The sequence below is a fragment of the Haliaeetus albicilla genome, chromosome 19, assembly GCF_947461875.1.
Source record: "Haliaeetus albicilla chromosome 19, bHalAlb1.1, whole genome shotgun sequence".
Lineage (NCBI taxonomy): Eukaryota > Metazoa > Chordata > Aves > Accipitriformes > Accipitridae > Haliaeetus > Haliaeetus albicilla.
Window position 1 is genome coordinate 21,561,370 of NC_091501.1, and position 18,352 is coordinate 21,579,721.

The 18,352-nt window shown below is 47.9% G+C and overlaps 2 protein-coding genes across 3 annotated transcripts in view; one reads left to right on the top strand and one right to left on the bottom strand.

The window, feature by feature from the left end:
• A2M (alpha-2-macroglobulin) overlaps positions 1-614 on the top strand; it is a 31,254-nt gene extending 30,640 nt beyond the window's left edge. Inside the window, 1 exon segment of the mRNA XM_069806738.1 lies at positions 439-614. Within this exon segment, the coding sequence (XP_069662839.1) occupies positions 439-464 (26 nt within the window). The 3' untranslated portion in view covers positions 465-614.
• Positions 615-2,652: 2,038 nt separating this feature from the next.
• Positions 2,653-18,352, bottom strand: part of LOC104318040 (alpha-2-macroglobulin-like) — a 41,793-nt gene continuing 26,093 nt past the window's right edge. For both annotated transcript variants that reach the window (XM_069806747.1, XM_069806746.1), the window contains exons 22-36: positions 16,811-16,862; positions 16,096-16,179; positions 15,791-15,967; positions 14,800-14,884; positions 14,105-14,261; positions 13,744-13,818; positions 10,849-11,014; positions 9,614-9,837; positions 8,825-9,043; positions 8,398-8,525; positions 7,940-8,030; positions 7,273-7,347; positions 6,739-6,841; positions 6,040-6,081; positions 2,653-3,773 (exon numbers count right to left, since the gene is read on the bottom strand). In XM_069806747.1, the coding sequence (XP_069662848.1) occupies positions 3,748-3,773; positions 6,040-6,081; positions 6,739-6,841; positions 7,273-7,347; positions 7,940-8,030; positions 8,398-8,525; positions 8,825-9,043; positions 9,614-9,837; positions 10,849-11,014; positions 13,744-13,818; positions 14,105-14,261; positions 14,800-14,884; positions 15,791-15,967; positions 16,096-16,179; positions 16,811-16,862 (1,704 nt within the window). In that variant the 3' untranslated portion in view covers positions 2,653-3,747. The remainder of the gene's footprint in view (positions 3,774-6,039; positions 6,082-6,738; positions 6,842-7,272; positions 7,348-7,939; positions 8,031-8,397; positions 8,526-8,824; positions 9,044-9,613; positions 9,838-10,848; positions 11,015-13,743; positions 13,819-14,104; positions 14,262-14,799; positions 14,885-15,790; positions 15,968-16,095; positions 16,180-16,810; positions 16,863-18,352) is intronic.

Genomic DNA, 18,352 nt, shown 5'->3' on the forward strand with positions numbered 1-18,352 from the left:
CTTGGGACTGAACGCCACACAGCCTTTTGTGCGTCTGCCCTGTTCAGGGCCACATTTGTCATGCTGCAGACACAGAAGGGTACAGAGGAATTGCGTCCCAAACATCTTGGTGAAATTTTGACCTTATTCACATGTCTTTGGTGGGGATCTTTCAAACTCTGCCCTGGGTTATTTTTTGCCTTCCTTTGGGAATCCAGGTGCTGAGAGGGAATGTGTACTAGGAGAGCTCATATTATCTCCTGGATAAATCTGCCTCCCCTGTCCAGCCATTCCCATTCTGTTACCTGTCTGTAACTGGGCATTTTTAGGTATATCAGTTTCCCAGATTTTAGTGGGGCTTGAACTCACATAGCCACCAGAACACAGAGAAGATGTCCAGGGCTCTGGACACTGCTTCACCAGGATAATTCCCTCACTCTGTCCTTTTCCCACCTCCAGCCAAGGATGAACAGATAAATGCCTGAAGAGCACATCTTGTCTGAGCCTTGCTGGATCAACTCACATGTCTCTGCCCCTAGAAGATCTTGTTGAGGGGGGCTATTGAAATGTTAGACGAGGACACCTCAACACCAAAAAGGAAGTAAAACTATAAATAAATTAAGTCTTGATTCTCATCAGGTGCCTCTGGCCTTATTTTTTTGTTACTTTGTCTTGTCTCTCCTCCCTTCCATAGCTCAGACTGTGTAATGGCCTGAGATTTAAATCCAAAGTCATCCACAGCAAGGTGGTGTTTGGCAACTCCTCAGGATACTAGAAGGCAGACAGCTTTTGGCAGTGGGGAGGTTTGTCTCCATACTTGCCAGTTCTGCAGGAGGAGAGGAAATCCTACCTGTTGCCATTATACACTGGGAGCTTGACTCCCTGCCTCTAAAAGCCAGGGTTTTCTGCAATATAATCCTTGGACATTAACCTCTGATCACATATTGCCTTTGATCCCACTGTGAAATCACTGCTATGAGGTGGAAGGACAGTGTGAACCCATCCAGTCTGATCTTTCACAGCAGGCCAGATAGAAATGAAGGGAAGACTTGTGGACTTTCCCATTCTAGCAGTGAAGACATTATCTGCATGTTTCTGAACAGTTGAAGTGAAATCAGAGAGGGACTGGGAACTTAACAGTGTCATCAGTCAGAATTTCAACCAAGAACCACCTTATGAGCCAAACCCCTTGTGTTTTTCATGAGAACTTTATCCTCTTCCCCTCAGTGGAGGCCTGTAGATCTCTTTTGGGGTTTTTTTGAGTAATTTTAATACAGGGTTTTTTTCTTCCTCCCAACTAGGCTTACGGTGCTTCAGCAGAATTCAGGGGAGAGGCCCTGGATTCCCATCTGGTAGTTTGGGTTAAACTTTTTGCATGTCAATTTTCCAAATTATCACATTCTCTCTAGTCTGGATCTCTCCCAGGGATGCTGAGGCAATCAGCCTTAGTTCAGTAGGTCATATGGCACCCTGTGTATTTTATTTACATGGTTCTGTGTGCAGAGGTGCCTTTGACCCTGCCAATGTAAGTTTAAGCAAACACACCTATAGGAGTCCCTTACACAGCTTCTTTCACATGCACAGACCCAGGTTGTCAAAAATGTAAGTCAGCAATACAGCAAAGAACTTGGACACATTTCAGCGACCCTGAAGCTTTTTATGTTGTTGTTGTTGTCCATGTGAGTGTCTCAAGACCCTCTTTCCCCTTCATGAGCTAGAATTCCTCACTGTGTAAGGAAAGCAGTTTGCTCTGGCCCCTTTTACAGCTGTGCCCCTGCTATGGGGTCCTGAGAGACTGACTGTACCAGAGATACACAGTCCAAGCTGAAACTGTTAGTTAGGGGCAAGCAGGTTCAAAAGTGCCAGGTCTGAAAACTTGTGCATACAGACACAGGTCTCCAAACACAGGCCCTCCTTTAAAGCAGGCTGTAGATGGATGGCAACAGCTCCTTCATTTTCATTCACTTTCTGGTGAGTACTCTACATGGTTATGGAGTTGGATCTTTTCTGCCTCAAATGAAACAAAGTGATCATCACGATAATTTAATTTAAAAGTCTGTAAAATCACTGGAGTATGTTCCATTCACAAAATTTGGATAATGGCTTTCTACCATGGAAAAAAGTTAACACAATGTTTTGCTGCCGCCTGGTCTTAAATTAGACAACACCTAACTATTGCCCATGGGCAGCCACATCACATGTCATTTGGGGCTCCCTGGCTAGCCTGTATCTGTAAAGCAGTTTAATGTCTCTCAGCTTGACTAGGCTGTGAATCATCAAAGTCACATACTTGCAGGTCCTCCATGGCATACCGTGTAGGAAACTTCAGCAAGGCTACCTTAAGGAAGTACAGGGATGTCTGAACATTGAATTTCTATTCCCATGAAGCACGCATGGCATGCTTCAAAGGAAAATCACAATGGTCTAAAATCAAAACAATTTAATTCAGCGACCAAAAACTGTGTGGAAAAGTAATTGCCTCATGGTAGGAAATTAGATGTTTTTACTATTTCTAAATCAAAACAAAATGCAATTAGTATTCATGCTTGATTAGAAATTTTGCTCAGCTTTCACTGAAGCCAGTTCATTCCATAGACTTCTCTGAATATGAGGTGTCAAAAAGGTCTTGAGTGAGTAAATGGCAAACACCACAGGAGACGAAGTGACATAATATTAATATCTAGCAAAATAGATGAAGAATTTTATTTGTTCTCAATAACACTGTTTGGATAGGCACACTAAAAAAAATCGGATGGAACAACTAGCTGTGCATACTTTGGATACACAATAAGCCATGATACCTAACAATAAGCATTTAATGAGAATAAACTGTCATGTAAGATCTTTCTGCCATTCAGAAGTTAAAACCAGAAAGTAATGGGACAAAACCAAGAAAAGGGGAGCATTCCTGGCGATATCTAAGAGGACTATGGACAGTTTCACCAAAGCAACTCTATGATTTAAAGTAAATGTGCCATTGAAACTAGGCTTAGGTATGTAGGTTACTGGCAAATGCATTAGCTTCTCCTTGGGAATTTCCAAGAAGCAGCAGGCACAAGATACGGAAGTTTCCACAAGAAGGCCCAAGCTTCAACTGGAGAACAGGCCATTCTAAGTTAGCAGCTGAAGGCATAATGCATGCACACATCCCTCCTGCCCTCCCATGCATGCTCTAATCTTAGAAGAGGGCAAACTGTATATCTCCTCCCACTCTTCTACAAAAGAAACAATCCTGGAAGGGGTGTCTGTGGGGCACATCAGAGAGGTTGAACTTGTAACATTAGCTGATCATCCAGGCTGCCTACTGGTGGGAGACATGGATAGGTACCTGCAGAGACCAGTTCAATCAAGCTTATGGTTTCTAAGCCAGGGGAGAGAAATAGTTCACAAGAAGTACCTGTCCTTCTCTGTTGATTAGACAGGATCTCAGATGACAAATTCAGAGTACATAACACTGAGAGGGCTACAACAGAAAGGCTGACCCCAACTTAAATCATTCTGTCCCCTTGTCAGTCTTATTGCCCTGCACACAGGCATGGCTGGATGGGATGCTCTTCAACCTAAGAAGCCAGGGAGATTAAAGCTGTGACTGGAGGCTGAGCAGGAAAAAACAGAATTGGGAATAAACTGTTCAAAAATCATTGGTGAGTACAGTTAATTTATTTGTAAAATTCATTTCCCATTCCTTGCAGGCACTCTTCATCTGTCACTCCATAGATGGTGGTTGTGGTAGTGAGGCAGGCGGGTTCCAGCAGCTGGGAGTATTCTTCATGCATTGCCCTGGTCTGCTTCCTCTGCAAGGACGGAAGAAGATGGGAGGGTACAGGAGTTAGAGCAATATGCCAGTTCCCTCTCTCAGGACAAGAGACAGAGAGAGCAAGATGTGGGTTTGGGAAGCCAGGTTGTGTGTGAAGCACAGTACAGGAGAGTGAGTTGCTGTTTGTTTGACCAGGGTTGAGGGTCATCTATAGCACTCAAAACTCATGTCACCTTCAAAGCTATGTGAGGTTGAGAGAGGGCTGAGACTCCTTCTGACCCACTGGGAGAGAGATAAGCAGAGTGGCATTTGTCACAACTGGGATGGACACCGGAGCACAGTGCAAACAGGCAGCAAGGATGTTCACTGCAGCAATGAGAGGTGCTCTTAATGTATATTTATTTCTCTGCAGAGAGTGGAAGGAATCTGCTACACCAGTACTAGACAGGGCAGGGAAGGAAGCTTTCTGCCTTTCTGCTTTGCAGCTGAGATCTGCCTCTTAGTGCAGACCATCTTTGGACACCTAGACCAGTGGATGGACCTCTTAACTAGCGACTTCCAATAATCCTTTCCAAAGAAGGTAAAATCTCTGCCTTTTAACGGACATGGGGAAGAGTAGCTTAAAATCTAGAGCCTCCCTACTAGTCTCAGACTGGATAACCAGGCCACACCAATATACCCTTTGGAAATGCTTTACTGTCCACTCAGTGTCTGTCTTAGGACTTATGATCCTTTTTTCCATGAAGGGGGGCTGTAGGCCCAGAATCAGCTGAGCACAGCTGTACCTACGGACACAACCCAGGTTAGCAAGCAGTATGGAGCAAAAGTGTGGGAGTTCAGGCTTTTTTCCAAGACACCAGATAAGAACACTAAAGGAGGTAAGTTTCACCATTTACTGCCAGCAAGAGACAAAGCTTTTGCCATCCTCAGGTCCAAATCACTTCTTCTCTGCTCTCAAATGCCACAGTCAGGACCTGCGAAAAACCACTTCCCAGGGTTGCAGTGCTTTCCAGAAGCCTCCATATTCCAAACACGTGAAGCTGGGCAACTGATGGGAAGCCAGACCTGCCAGTCTTGGTATTGGAAGACTCCATACAGGACAGGAGAAGTATCCCTGTTCAGGGCCTTCCACAGAAGCTCCTACATTACCTGTGCTCCTAAGCGAAACACATGTGGCCTTGCACTGCAGAGAATCCCCCAAAGATCATAGCTTCTCTGTCCTGCCAGCTCAGACTCCAAACCAAGACTGAGGGCTGGCTGCCTAGGGTCATGAGGAATACCTGTCTCCTTAGACCTCCTTGGGCAGCAGGGTAGCTGAGCAGGAAGCAGCTGTTGCTCCAGACAGTAGCTAGAAAAGGCAAACTTGCCAGCTCTCGGGATCAGAGGAGAATAACATTACTTAATGGCATGCTGCAATGTGCCAGCACCACTGTGGGCTTTGCTAGGTAGAGTTGCTAAGCTTGCTAGGGTGCCATATTGGAGAACTATGATCCCCCCCCGCCCCAGACGAGTGATGTAGCTGTGTGTACAGGTAGGGGTCTACAACCGGGGCAGTTTTCTGTCACCATACAAGAGAGGCAAGGCCAAGTTCATATAGGAGCCAAACACTTACCTCTTCAAAGCAAGGGCTGGGAGGGATTCCTCTGTAATGAGGACTCCCTACTGCAGGTGTGGCTTCATGCTCAGAGTAAGAAGCGAGGAGCTAAGAGCAGCACCACATTACAGCTTTAGTGAAAAGGTATGCCACGGTTGGGCAGGAGGTTCTGGAGCACAGCACGAAATCATGGTAGGCCAGACCATGACATGCTGTTTTATGAGTTATCTTTTGGTGGTCTTGATTTGCTCTGTTGCTCCAGACAGAGTGCTTTAGGGGAGGAGTGTGACGGGTGGTTTGAAAGAGCCAAATCCCGTCAGCACGATCCCACAGCTATGCCAGCTGGAGCTCTCACAAAGGACCAGAGGACACCTCAAATCTGAGACAACAAGAATGATACAAGAAACTGGAACTCAAAGAAAAAGCCCAAGGGACAGTCACAGAACAACAGGGACATAACCTTCATTCAAGCCAGGAGAACCTGACTATGGAAACCACTCTGAGAATTCAGGGATGGTGTATTTTGAATGAGACAACAACATTGTACCTCCCGTGCCCTCAGTTTTGTATACAAAATCTGGGCCTGTGAGTTGGGCCAATCTCATCCAAATTGCCCATTGAGCAGAAAGAGACAAGTGCTGGCTGGAAGAACAAAATACAAGGAAGAAGATGTAAAAAAGTGCGAAGGGAAGGGCTCTCGGTACCCTACCTGTGGAGCAGGGAGCGCCGTACTCCTGTGTGGCAAACTCATCTGGAAAAGAGAAGGGAAGGGAGAGAGCGGGCTGTCAGAGCCCCTCAGCAGCCCTGGCAGAGGGACGGGTGCCAGAGGGAGGAAGGTCAAGAGGGCAGAGAGTGTCAGAAGGGTGGGGGACACAAACAAGTTAGAACATGCCTGAAGGCTACAGACACATCCCATGTGGCCCTGTGCAAAGGAGAGACCAGTCTGGCCGCGGAGGGGGCAGGTCTGGGCGGCGGTGGCTGCAAGGGGGTCCCCTCATGGCCGCCCCTCACACCGGCAGCTGCCCTGCCCTGAGGGAGCGGGCCGAGGAGGCCATCCGCCCAGCCCTCCGAGCCCGGGACCCTGAGATGATACAGCATCAGATGGACCTCTGACCAGGGCACGACATATATATATTTATACATATATATATATGGAAAGAGTGGGAAAAAAAAATCTATAAAGGAGCATAAAAACATGTCTTTATTTTTTATTTATACCTAGATACACTTTATATATGTATATTCATTTAAGGATGTATATATACATATATAAAGATATATAATATACAGGAGCAGGAGGCAGGGGGGCAGGCGGTGGGAAAGGGCTGAGGCCCGGGCAGCGTCGGGCCCCCCCAGCTCCCGTGCTGCCCGCCCGGGCTCCCCGGGGCACCCCCAGCCCCGCACTCACCCGTCTCGTAGTAGTCGTAGACCTTCACCTGGGCCGGCTTCAGGCCCTGCACGGGGATGTCCCGCTCCACCGTGAAGGAGAAGCTGAGGGTCTCGCTGCTCAGCTGGGGAAGGGAAGCGTCGGAGGCTGAGGGTCGGCTCCGCGCCGGCCCGTGCCCCCCGTGCCCCCCGCACGGCCGTCCCCGGGGTTCCCTCACTCTCCCCTGGCACCCGTGCCCGTGGCCGGGGGGTGCGGGGGCTGCGGGCCTGGCTGAGGGAAAAGGGGAAACCCTGGGGCCTTTCCCCACACGGGGGGAGGCTCTGGCTGGTGGGGAGGTCAGGGCCCATCTCTGCGCGGGGCAGGGGGAGACCCTGCCGAGGGCTGGGGCAGAGGTGTCTCCTATGAGACAGAGACAAGGACAGTGGCGGACAGGTTTGCGTTTCGTGTTTACGAGCCCAGAGATGCTTAGCATTGCTCTCCATCTCTGTGCGTGCTATTGCCAGCGTGCTGCAGAGCTCCCTGTGTGCCCCGCGGCAGCCCCGGATCAGTCCTCACCTGCTCTATGTACAGCAGAACATGGTTTGTGTTAACTTCTGTCCGTTGGATCTGGTGAAACCAGGTGTTTGAGAGCTGGAAAGAGGAGACGTGGAAGAGGTTGCTAATCTGAAGGGAAGTTAGTCAAATCTCCTTCTACTCATCTAAGCTTCCTCCCGCCCTAGAACCTCAGCAGGTGGATGCTGAGAAGTAAAGCACAGGAGGAGTACTTCCCGGGGGACTCGGCAAACACTCTTGTGTGAAGCCCTGCACGGTAAGTCTTCCTCCAGTTCCCACCATCTCATGCTCTCGCACATCCTAGACACGAAAATGGAATGAGGGACTGGCATTGTCACAACCATCGTACATCTCCCAAGACTCCTGAGTCCCTGGAATTAGACCCGGTGGTCTCCTTATACCTCTCTGTCTCAGGGCCAAGCTGCATGTATATTTGAGCTGCTGCAAGCTACCACAAGTGCTTGAGGGGTGGGAAGGGAGTGCTGCTGCTGGCCTCCCTCATTCACCCCTCCTTCACAGGTGAGGGGTGGAAGACCTGGAGGAAAAGACAGACAGGTCCAACAGAGGAGAAGATACCAGGAGAAGAATTAGATGCTCCTTTAAATAAGAAAATTGATGCCCCTGATTAAGGACAGATATACTTAAAGAAATGCTTCACACAGCATCCTACCTTCCTCACGGAAGACTTCACGGGGATGAATCCCGACAGCATCTTCACATCAACAATCACCATGTTGGAGCCATTGCGCTCCCCCGTGTAACTAAGGAATCAAGCAACAAAGACTCAGTACACCTCAAGTCAAAGCTGGGGGCACTTCCACCTTCTCCATAACACTTGGCACACCACCACGTCCTGACAGTCCAGCACCTCTTTCTCCAGCTTTCCAGGGTCTCCAGGTCATCTGTGCAGCCTCTCACAAGCCCAGCTCTGGGCTACCCACACAGCTCCACCACTGCAGGACATGGCCTTCCTCCACAGTCTCTCCTCCCAGCCCAGCTGCCTCCTGCCCGCTTCTCCAGGGGATGTGCTGCTCCTGCAGGGCTTCCAGACTGGCTCGCCCTGGACAACCAGACCTCGTCCAGCTCCCATGGCTTCTCAGGAAGGCCCAGACCCAAACACAGACTCACCTGACATTTACGCCTATGTCAAAGACCTTGTGAGCCTTGGAGTCCGCACACGTCTCTGGGATTGTGTACACGTGAAGCAGGAAGGGTGCATCCTCCTGTGTGGGCTGCACGTTGTACCTCAGGCTTGTCTAGAGGAGAGCCAGCAGCTCTGTGTGAGCACATATGTGTGCATGCTGGGTGCAGGAGAGCGACGATCCTCTCCCCACCCAGCCTCCCCACTTCTCCCGTTCTCACAGCTCCTCCACGTTGCGGATCCTTGCCTCCCCCTCTTTCTCCTCCACACACCTCTGCTCTTCTTCTCCTCTTCCCTCTCCCAGAACCTTCCCTCCCACTTCTGCCCTCTCTCCTGTCCTTTCTGCCCTCTCCCTAGCTCCTGCCTGGCAAGGGGCTCCCCTCCCAGGATGCCACCTGCCCCCAGCACCCTCACCTGCAGGTAGACGCATCCTTCGCCAGACACCTCCGTGCTGTACTCCCCTGGCACCTGGGGCAGGGGCACGCGCTGGAGCAGCAGGCGGTTTGTGGGATCCACTTGGAAGTCTTGCTGGAAGTCCCCTCCCGACCGCAGGGTCACTTTGGAAGCTGCTCCGCTCTTGGCGTACGTGACAGCTCCGTACAGGGACAGGGCTTGGAGAGCCACCACTGTGTCCTGGAAGAGACGGGTCCCGGCACCCAGGGGGATGCGGTTAGCCTTTCCACAGCCTGTCCGCCCACAGCCTGCCCTTTGCTGTCGGCACGCACCCTCCCCTCCGTTCTTCACTTTCTCCAGTTATAAGTAGAAAGGACAGAGGGAAAGAGCAGCTTTTGCGTGTTTCCGTTCCCTTCCCGTGTCCTCTGCCCAGCAGCTGCATGTTGCCTGAGCTCCCTGGCGTGGAGCTCCGCGCAGCCTTCGCTCGCTCGCCACTGGGTGAGGCAGCAACTTCATACGCACAAAAACAGTGGGAGCCCTCTCCAATGGCACAGACACACGACCCTTGTGTCCCTACCATTCTGCCCCACTGTGTCAAGAAAACCAGGTCATTAATCAAAGTATCGGTCATTCCCAGAGGCACTACCTGCCATACTAGCCTCTAGCCTCTTGGGAACTTGGCAACCGCGGTAGATACTGCAGGGCTACAGTCCCTGCCCTGGCAGAACTTACTGTGCTCCCACCTGGGTCTCTGACACTTCCCATCCTCTGACATTGATGTGTGAAGTCAACAGGAGGGAAGCAGCTCACCTGGGTGGAGGAGAAGCCTCCACTGGGGTTCTGCTGACCACTGATCCACTTTGCAATAAGAGACGCGAATGACAGCTCCTCCTGGGAAGGTGCCGGCTGCGTGGTGAGGTGAGCAAGGAGCACGTAGGCTGTCATCTCCACTTCAGCAGAGGGAGCTCGGTAGCGATAGTACGGGAGATCAACCTCTGGCTCTTTCCCAGGTCGCTGCCAATGAACAGACCCATCTTCACAGGAGGCGGAGAGCGTGGAGACAAGACAAGAAGCAATTATTAGTAGTTACTGCAAGGGAGTTCTTGATCTGCTGCCGGTCCAGCTGGGAGGACAGAGCCTCCAGGATGCATCCGTCACGCAGGATGAAGAGGCAAGGGTTAGGTTTACACTTGCTGCAGGTTTACATCTAGCCTGAGACTGCTGAGGCTCAGTCCTCAGCCCTGGCTACCACTTTGTGCTAGACTCCAGATTCACACAGACATTTATGGGCTTGGGCAGCTCGAGGAACCAGGGACCCAAGAAGGATGACACTCCTCCCCTTGTGGAGTAGAGATGCCGGGGGCGGGCAGTGACAAGCTCTGAGGCAAAATGACCTAAAGAATGTGATCAGGCTTGACAGTCTCCTGCAGGCGGAGAAGGCAAAAGGTGCTGGGAGTACTTCCTTCACAACCCCACTCCCCAACGTTTGGGCAAACCCACTGTCCGGCCTGACCCTGCCAGAATGCTTCCGAGTCGTTATGTGATTTCCTGGAAGACTCGGAGCTTAATGCTGGGGTCTCTGAAATGACCTGTATGTTCGCTTTCTCTCTCAGCACCTCCAGCTTTTCTCTGATTTATCATGCCTTGTGCTGTGCAAGGTCAACTTTGTTCTATGCTGAGCATGTGCACTGGAAGGAAGGGGTAGCCGTAAACATTGCTAAGCCTTTGCTAAGCAGTGCCTGGTGTGGCAAGAGGAGCGGACTGCGGAGAGACTCTAGCAGAGCTACCTTTAGTTCTGCACCGATGGGGATGGTGCCTGGTGCTTCTGGATGAACTCCCTTGGAGCAGAGAAGTAGGACCGGGCACTGTGAGGGAGTTCTCAAAAATGCAACCCCTTTGCACAAGTTTTTCCTCTCCCTGCACCTTTCCCCACCCACAGAAGCCAGTTCCTGCAGCCATTGCTCCACCAACAGAAACCATTTTACCAAGGGAAGATGCAAGGCCAGTGGGTTGGAAGAAAGAGATGTCCCAGCAGGAGCACTCACCCTTTTTCACAGCTTCCTTTTCAAGTGAGCTAAGCAATGCCTTCCGTTTCTCCTCCTTCCCTGCCAGGGCGAAGGCGTATGCCGTCAGTGCCTTGGTGTACACGTGGTTTTCTTTCTCATCTGTTGCCATTTCCAGGCAGAACAGAGCGTTACGCACCACCGAGTGCTGCGAGGAGAGAGAGACTGAGCTGGAGCAGCCAGAGCTCGCACTGAGGTCCGTCTTAGAGCAACAGGAATCGGATGGTGCCTGTGGACCCTTGACATCCCCACTTTCCTGTCTGACAAAGATTGTACCATTGTATATCCCTCCACTCCAGGTCCGATAACCCCTGGAATGATTGGGCAGCCAAAGGCTCTTACTTATCTTGTATCTGCTTTTCTTTAATACATCTTCTTGTAATTTTTTTTCCCAGTTTGATTTAAAGACTGTGAAGCAAGGCTTCAATCCTTCTGCCTTGAGAAGAATTACTGTTCTGATTGTGTCTCACAGCAAGGGGAGTTCTCTGATACACTTCTCTCTACATGTACTGGATACTTGCCTTCCTCCTCCAGCTATCACCCTGAGGTTATTCTGTGCTTTCACCCTCTGATCTATCCTTTCCTTTTTATTGTTTAGTTCCCCTTTTCTAGGGCCTTCTGAAAAAAATACGTTTTGCTGGTCCTTGATAACATAGCTTCTAGTTTGGAGGCAAGTTCTGTCTCTGTACAAGAAAGAATACATTTTTTTCTATTTTCTGGAATATTTTTTGTGACATGTTAACATCAGCAATGCATGTCTTTTTGAAGCCAGGATCTCAAGTACGGTTTAAGAGCGCAATCGCTGCAGCAAATCAAAATGTAGGTACTTTACATAGTGTTAACTAACAGACACTCTGGCCCCACGACCTTTCAGCAAGACACGACTATTCCTCATTTGTGCTGGAAAACCTGCTATAAAATTGAAGCAGTAACACTGCACGGGGGGCATGCTATGATCTGAAGCCTAATAGCACATTTACAGCTTAATCAGTGGTCTAGAAGGAAAAGACTTATTTTTCTGTGGCTTTGTACTTTGCCTTCACTGGGTGTCTACTGGAAGATGACTTTTGTGGTCACTTCTGGAGAAGCAATTCAGCTGCTTTTGAAAAAGCAAAGAATAAAACCAAAATTGGTTGGGTCTAGCCCTCATGTAAGGTTTCCTATGCTCACTAGTGTTTGTAAGGTAAGTGCTGGGGAGGAGTTCAGTCTAATGACAGGACGTGGCAGTAGATACACATGCTCAGGACAGTACTAATAAGTTTTTTGTGAGGGGTCTAACGTGGCTTATTTTATTTACAGAAATACTCTGCATGCTTGCCCATAGCATTAAATACCTAAGGGCTGTGCTGTGCTCAGGAGTTCATGCAGCTTAACTTGAAATGCACCCATATCCCAATCAAATTCTTACAAACCCCCTTCACATTCAGTGGCACTTTTAGGCTCAAGGAGATGAAAAACATCCTTGTTCACCCCACTGCAAAATAATTCCTTCTGCTTGTTCTTAACTGTACAGGAAAAAAACTTTCAACAAAAAATAGCCCCTACTGCATTTGGAGCAGAGGGATTACAGCAGCCTGGCAACCATCCTGGCTCAGCAGTCCTTCTGCTGCAATTCACACCCCAATTTTACCTGCACCAGAGGCTTGTCTCACAGTGAGGGGATAACAGACTCAGGGATCAAAATGACCAAACCCACATTGCTTTTAAATAGGCCTCAGGCTTTTCACAGACTACTGTTTATGGTATTCCCTATAGGTATACCATATTACCTATAGGTATACCTTAGTCCCCAAGCATTAAGGATGGGGATTTCCCATAAAACAATGTAGAAGAGGTAGAAAAAATTAGAATGAGTCCCTGAGTGTGCCACCTTTTTTTAGACCTGTGCTGTTGTGTCAACACAATAAGCCCATACAAGTGGTTCAACAAGAATGTACTATTCCAACAAACAAAAGGAGATTTTTGTGGGTGTAGAAAAACTATTTGGCTCATTTCAGAGATTTAAATATGATTTAACTCACTGTTAATCCAAGCCGTACACTTTTAAAGGAGCAAAAGCATGATTCTCTACAAAAGAACTCTCTCCAGGTTTCGGCTGGGATAGAGTTAATTTTCTTCCTAGTAGATGGTACGGTGCTGTTTTGGATTTACTGTGACAACAATGTTGATAATGCACTGATGTTTTAGTTGTTGCTAAGTGGCACTTATCCTAAATTAAGGATTTTTCAGTTTCCCATGCTCTGCCAGCAAGCAGGTGGGAGGGGGGAAGCACGGCCAGGACAGCTGACCTGAACTAGCCAAAGGGATATTCCATACCACAGAATGTCATGCTCAGTATATAAACTGGGGGGAGTTGGCCAGGGGGGGCAGATTGCTGCTTGGGCATCGGTCCGCGGGTGGTGAGCATTTGAATTGTGCATCACTTGTCTTTTCTTGGGTTTTCTTCCTCTTTTTTTTTTGTTATATTACTTTTCATTACTATTATTATAATATTTTTTATTATTGTTGTTATTATGTTTTATTTTAGTTATTAAACTGTTCTTATCTCAACCCTCAAGTTTTACTTTTTTTTCCCGATTCTCCTCCCTGTCCCACTGGGAGCGGGGAGGAGTGAACAACTGGCTGCGTGGTGCTTAGTTGCTGGCTGGGGTTAAACCACAACAAACTCAGAACAAGATCAAGTGTAAGATGTATATGGGAGACAGGATTGGACAAGGAAGGAAAATGGAGGAAAAGCGTTATTCCAGTCTAGGCTTGAAAGGAAAGAGTATTCAGACAGGATTTCTTTCAAAAGATAAAAGGACCTGATAATCTGGGAGGCCACTAATAGGGCAGGTTAGTGCCATCTCTGGCTCACGTTGGGGTACAGACACATACGGTTACAGGCAGAGGAATCTCCAGCAATGCAATAGTGATGTAGGCTGTCAGCGTGATCTCGTCGTTCACTCCACCCTGCAAGGAATCACAAAAATAGATGTTGATCCCCCACAGCACCACTGGCTTCTCCCTGTGCTACTTGTCTACATCCTGCAGGGACAAATTCTTCCTAGCCTCCTCATGGTAAGTCCTTCGGAAGATGCTGTTGGCTTCTTCCTGCTTCTGTGATAGCTCACATATGTAACTCCCCACTCCTCCCCAACCCCCAAGTGCTGAAATAGCTCTGTTGGTCCCAGAGTGACTTATGGTCAAGTTCCAGCCTGACCAAGCCCACATGAAGCCAACCAGGCAGAAACGTTACCTTCATGGCATTGTTCAGGAGTGTCCCAGAACTGCGGAAACAGCCGTTCTCCTTCTGCTTTTGAGTGAGCCAGATCAAAGCATCCTGGATGTGCTTCTCATCAATGAAGATGTGAGGCCGGGCCTGGGCAAAGGACTTGAGGACAAAGGCTGTGAGCCTGAAACGGAGAGAGGGAACGGAGACATCCTGAGCAGGCCCTGTAGCCACCAGAGGTCATAGGGCCCATGCGGGCATCGCTGTTCTGGAGGAAAGCAGTAGAGGCTGCAGGACTTGATCACAGTGGGCTGGTTGGAAACTGTGAGCTAGCTTAGCGACTCAGTGAGATAGGGACCAACGCTAAATGGAGTCAGCCATTCGTAGCCCTGAGGGCTGCAGGTAGGTGGGCAACGGCACTCTGGGGATTCATCAGCATCTTCTGCTAACAAGAACTAGCTAGGGCATCCTGCAGGTCACCCTCACTCGAGCTGAAGAAGGGTGTCAGGTAAGTAGCTATCTGCAGCATTGCGAACTGAAAAGGCATGTCCTTTAGCATCCTTCTCTGCTCCATTATCCCACATGATTATCCTATGATGTCATGATTATAATTTCATCTCCACCTCCATTTCAACCTCCACAATGACCAAGCACAAGACAAGACTGAGGAAAAGGAGGGCATGAAAAGCAGAAATGCAAAGCCAGTGGTACTGAAGTCTTACCAGGTGTTCCCAACTTGCCCATAACGGGGCCCAAAGGTGCTATAAGAACCATCCCAGTGTTTGTACTTCAATTGCCTTTGATACCCTGAAATGGAGAGTGGAAGAATATTTTAGTTGTCACAGTACTTTTCAAGGAGCCATGCAAAGGAAATGTAGCAGACATGGGACACAGTGTCCCCCTTCTCTTGGCACAAGGGTGAGCTATGCCGCTTGAGTGTTACAGTGGAAGTTCAGGCAAACCCACAGCTCCGAGTACCTCCGTCCTTGTGCTCTTCCTCTCTCCTAAAACACCTGGAAACTGGGTATCTTTAGTCATTGCCGCTCTCTGCCCTAGACTTGATGAGAAGAGGTACATGTATCCCAGACTTTAGAGAAATGGGAAAATGGTTCCCAGAGGAGAACTGAATACAAAGGTGAGCCCACACAGGATAGGGATGCATCAAACAGGATAATTTTCATTGGAGGAAGTGCAATTTTTCTGTGAAATGACTGAGTAAAACCACTCGCTTGTTAGTCAGCAGATACCCACCATGTCCATATGTATTGGTGTTATGTCTGCCAACGTGTCCTAGCTAGTGTGTTAAAATTCTGGCCTAGTCAAAGATGAGTGACACTTTCTAAATCTTAATCCTAAGGAGGGTCCGAGATATACATAATCAGCTGCCATGATTAATGATTACAGTCTGATTTATGTACTTCATATATCCCTTTTCATACGGAGAGAACTCCTGAGTTATTGCCGGTCCTAGATTTTTTCTATGTTCTTGTTTGGATGCTGTCCTCTCTCACCCTGCACCTCCACTTGAGTGTAGGATTCTTTCTTATAGATACTGTATGATATACACCTGACCTACCACGGTGTCATGCTCCCTTCTGGAGAATGCACCAGGACAGCCTCCCCCAGATCACACGTGCCAGTGGCCAATAGTAGCCTTATCCAGTTCCCAAGGGAAGGAATGAACAGAGAAGCAAAAGCCGTGTCCCAGCTCACCGCTCACTAAGTATCCGATGGCCTTGGATTTGACCTCCTCACTCAGCTGCCCTGTCTTGTTCAGATAGTCCAGGACGTAGATGTTGGGTGCAAACAGGACCATGTTCTGCTCTCCACAGCCGAACGGCATCTGCAGGAGCTGGTGCAGGTTCTGCATGGCAGTGCCCATGATGTCGCCTGGGGAATGGGACAATTTCCATTGTAAATTAGCACAGTTCAGGGCTTGCCAGTAGACTAAGCACATCCTGAAGAAACATGGCAGCGTTTCAAAATAGCATGTTACACTTTAAGAATGCTTCACTTACCTAGTACTGAGAAATATGCTCTGGCTGAGCCATCCACCACAGTCTCTGGGAGAACCAGCGACACTGGCTCTGACATTGACTTTTCTGGCATAAAAAACAGATCAATTTGGTTACAGTTCCAGTTATATCTACATGCACGGGTAGCAGCTAGGGGGGTGAGACACCATCCCCTGCACAGGGCTTTTCTGCTTTCAACAAATCCATTCATCTGTAATTTTGTTGTGGAAGTTTCCCATCCTGCGAATTTTGTGTTGGGCCTGCAGTACCCTCACACACAGACTGTCATGGACTTCTACATGGCACTATCAGCAGGCCTTGACTGACAAATATGCTTTCCAGCCTATTTTTCTGGCCTCTTCTGCTTTGGTGGGCAGACCTGGCTTACTGCAGAGCCCAGTTTGTGAATTTATACCCATTGAATGAAAGATGTTAGAGATAACCGTATTAAATCCCAGATATTTTCTCTCTACAGGGACCTGGCCAGCCTCAGTTCCTAAGAGATATGCTTTTGCCTCTGAATTTCAGGGACTATTACAGCCTCAGCTTTTCTCCTTTAGGAAGAATTAGTTTCACTACCAGTTGGACATACAACTAGTTTGTTCAATTTTATCAGATCCCTACACCTTTCTTTTCTGCATTCACAAACCTTATCTTCTCCCTTTGTCTTTAGTCTCTACATCAGCAAAGAAAGTCTTAGAAAGCAAAAAGCTCTTACCAGATGCACAGAGCACAGAATTGTAGGTAGTTTCCACCTCAGTCCCTTCCGGCTTGGGGAAAAAGGGAAGAAAAAGAGCAAAAAATGAGAAAAACACAACAACAAAAGAAAAGGAAGATATATCAAGAAGGAAACTAGAAGGGACTCTAAGAAAATTAAATACTTTAAATTCTCCTGTGGTAATAACTTCTTTATACTGAAAAGTCTTCAGAAATTGCTTACAAAGTTTTTTTGTCCATGTACTAAACTGAGAATAATCGGGGACTATAACATACTGGCTAATTACAAGCGTGATATTTAATACATGTTCTTTCCTTTCTTATTACTGAGAGAGGCCCTTTAGCTTCACAGGTTATGATGCAGATAACATGCAAGATGATGTTACCAACAGCGCTACCAGAGCCACGGGGCTCTCTCTTCCAAGGCCGGGTGCCTGGGACACGGGTAGGATATGTGTGCGAGAGCTTTGACAGGTGGCAACTAAAGCCCTCCAATGCACCCACAAGCGACACGTTACAACATCCAAAATTGAAATACATGCCACAGTCAACTCGTGATTGTATCCCTCTGTTTTAAAAACTTCTAGCCTAATTTTTTAAGTCAGAAAAGACCTGCTTTCTGTTGAGCTGGTTGAAAACACTCTGCATAAAACTCATGAATCAAATATTTACTAGAAAACATATTTTGTCAGAGATTTTTCAGTGAGATCCCCGCATCAATTTTTTTAACCTTCACATAGGAGGGTTCCCAGTGCTTCATTACTGGTTCCCAACTTTTGCCAGCTGAAATTTTTTTCCAGCACGTAAACAATGGCATTACCTTCACTTTCTCACACAGTAAAAATACATTGACTCTCGTTCTTCAGTATCAAAAGACAGAGAAAGATTAAAAGAGTAGGGAGCAAAAGAAAAAAGAAAAAGCTTTTAGGGTAAACTATGACAGAGCTAAATGCTTCTGTTTGAAAAGGCACCTTCTTGTTTGTTTCAGTACGTCATTCTGAAATGCAACTAAATGAGAAATCCATTGTTTTGTCTGATTTTGAACATTTCAACAGGAAATTAAAACATGCAAACTCTAACTATTTGAAAGATTTTCCTTTCCAGCTGAGAAATTCCTGAGTGAAAAAACATCCTGTTTCCCAACTAGCTCTCAGCGAGGCTTGGTTTCCCGAGGGGCACAGGACATCCCAGGGGTTCTGGCAGACCCCCTTCTCCCTGCCCAGGACGCGCTGCCAGCTGCAGGGGCTCTTGACATCCATGTGTTTGGGACAATGCAGCTCCATCCCAAGCAAGCTACACTGTGTCCATCCCTGCTAATTAATTGTTCAGCCTTGGATGCTAATCTCGGATTCTATCCAGTTGGGGCTTGCTGTAGATTAATTACCTCATTACAATAACAGGATAAGACCAGTAATCTCTCAGACACCCCGACAGAAGTAATTTTAATGCTCATTCAGTTATTTTCACTCCCCCGCCATCTGGGAGAAAAGACTTTACAGTTCTGATCTTCCAGTAGCTTCAAAGAACAAAATAAACACTATTT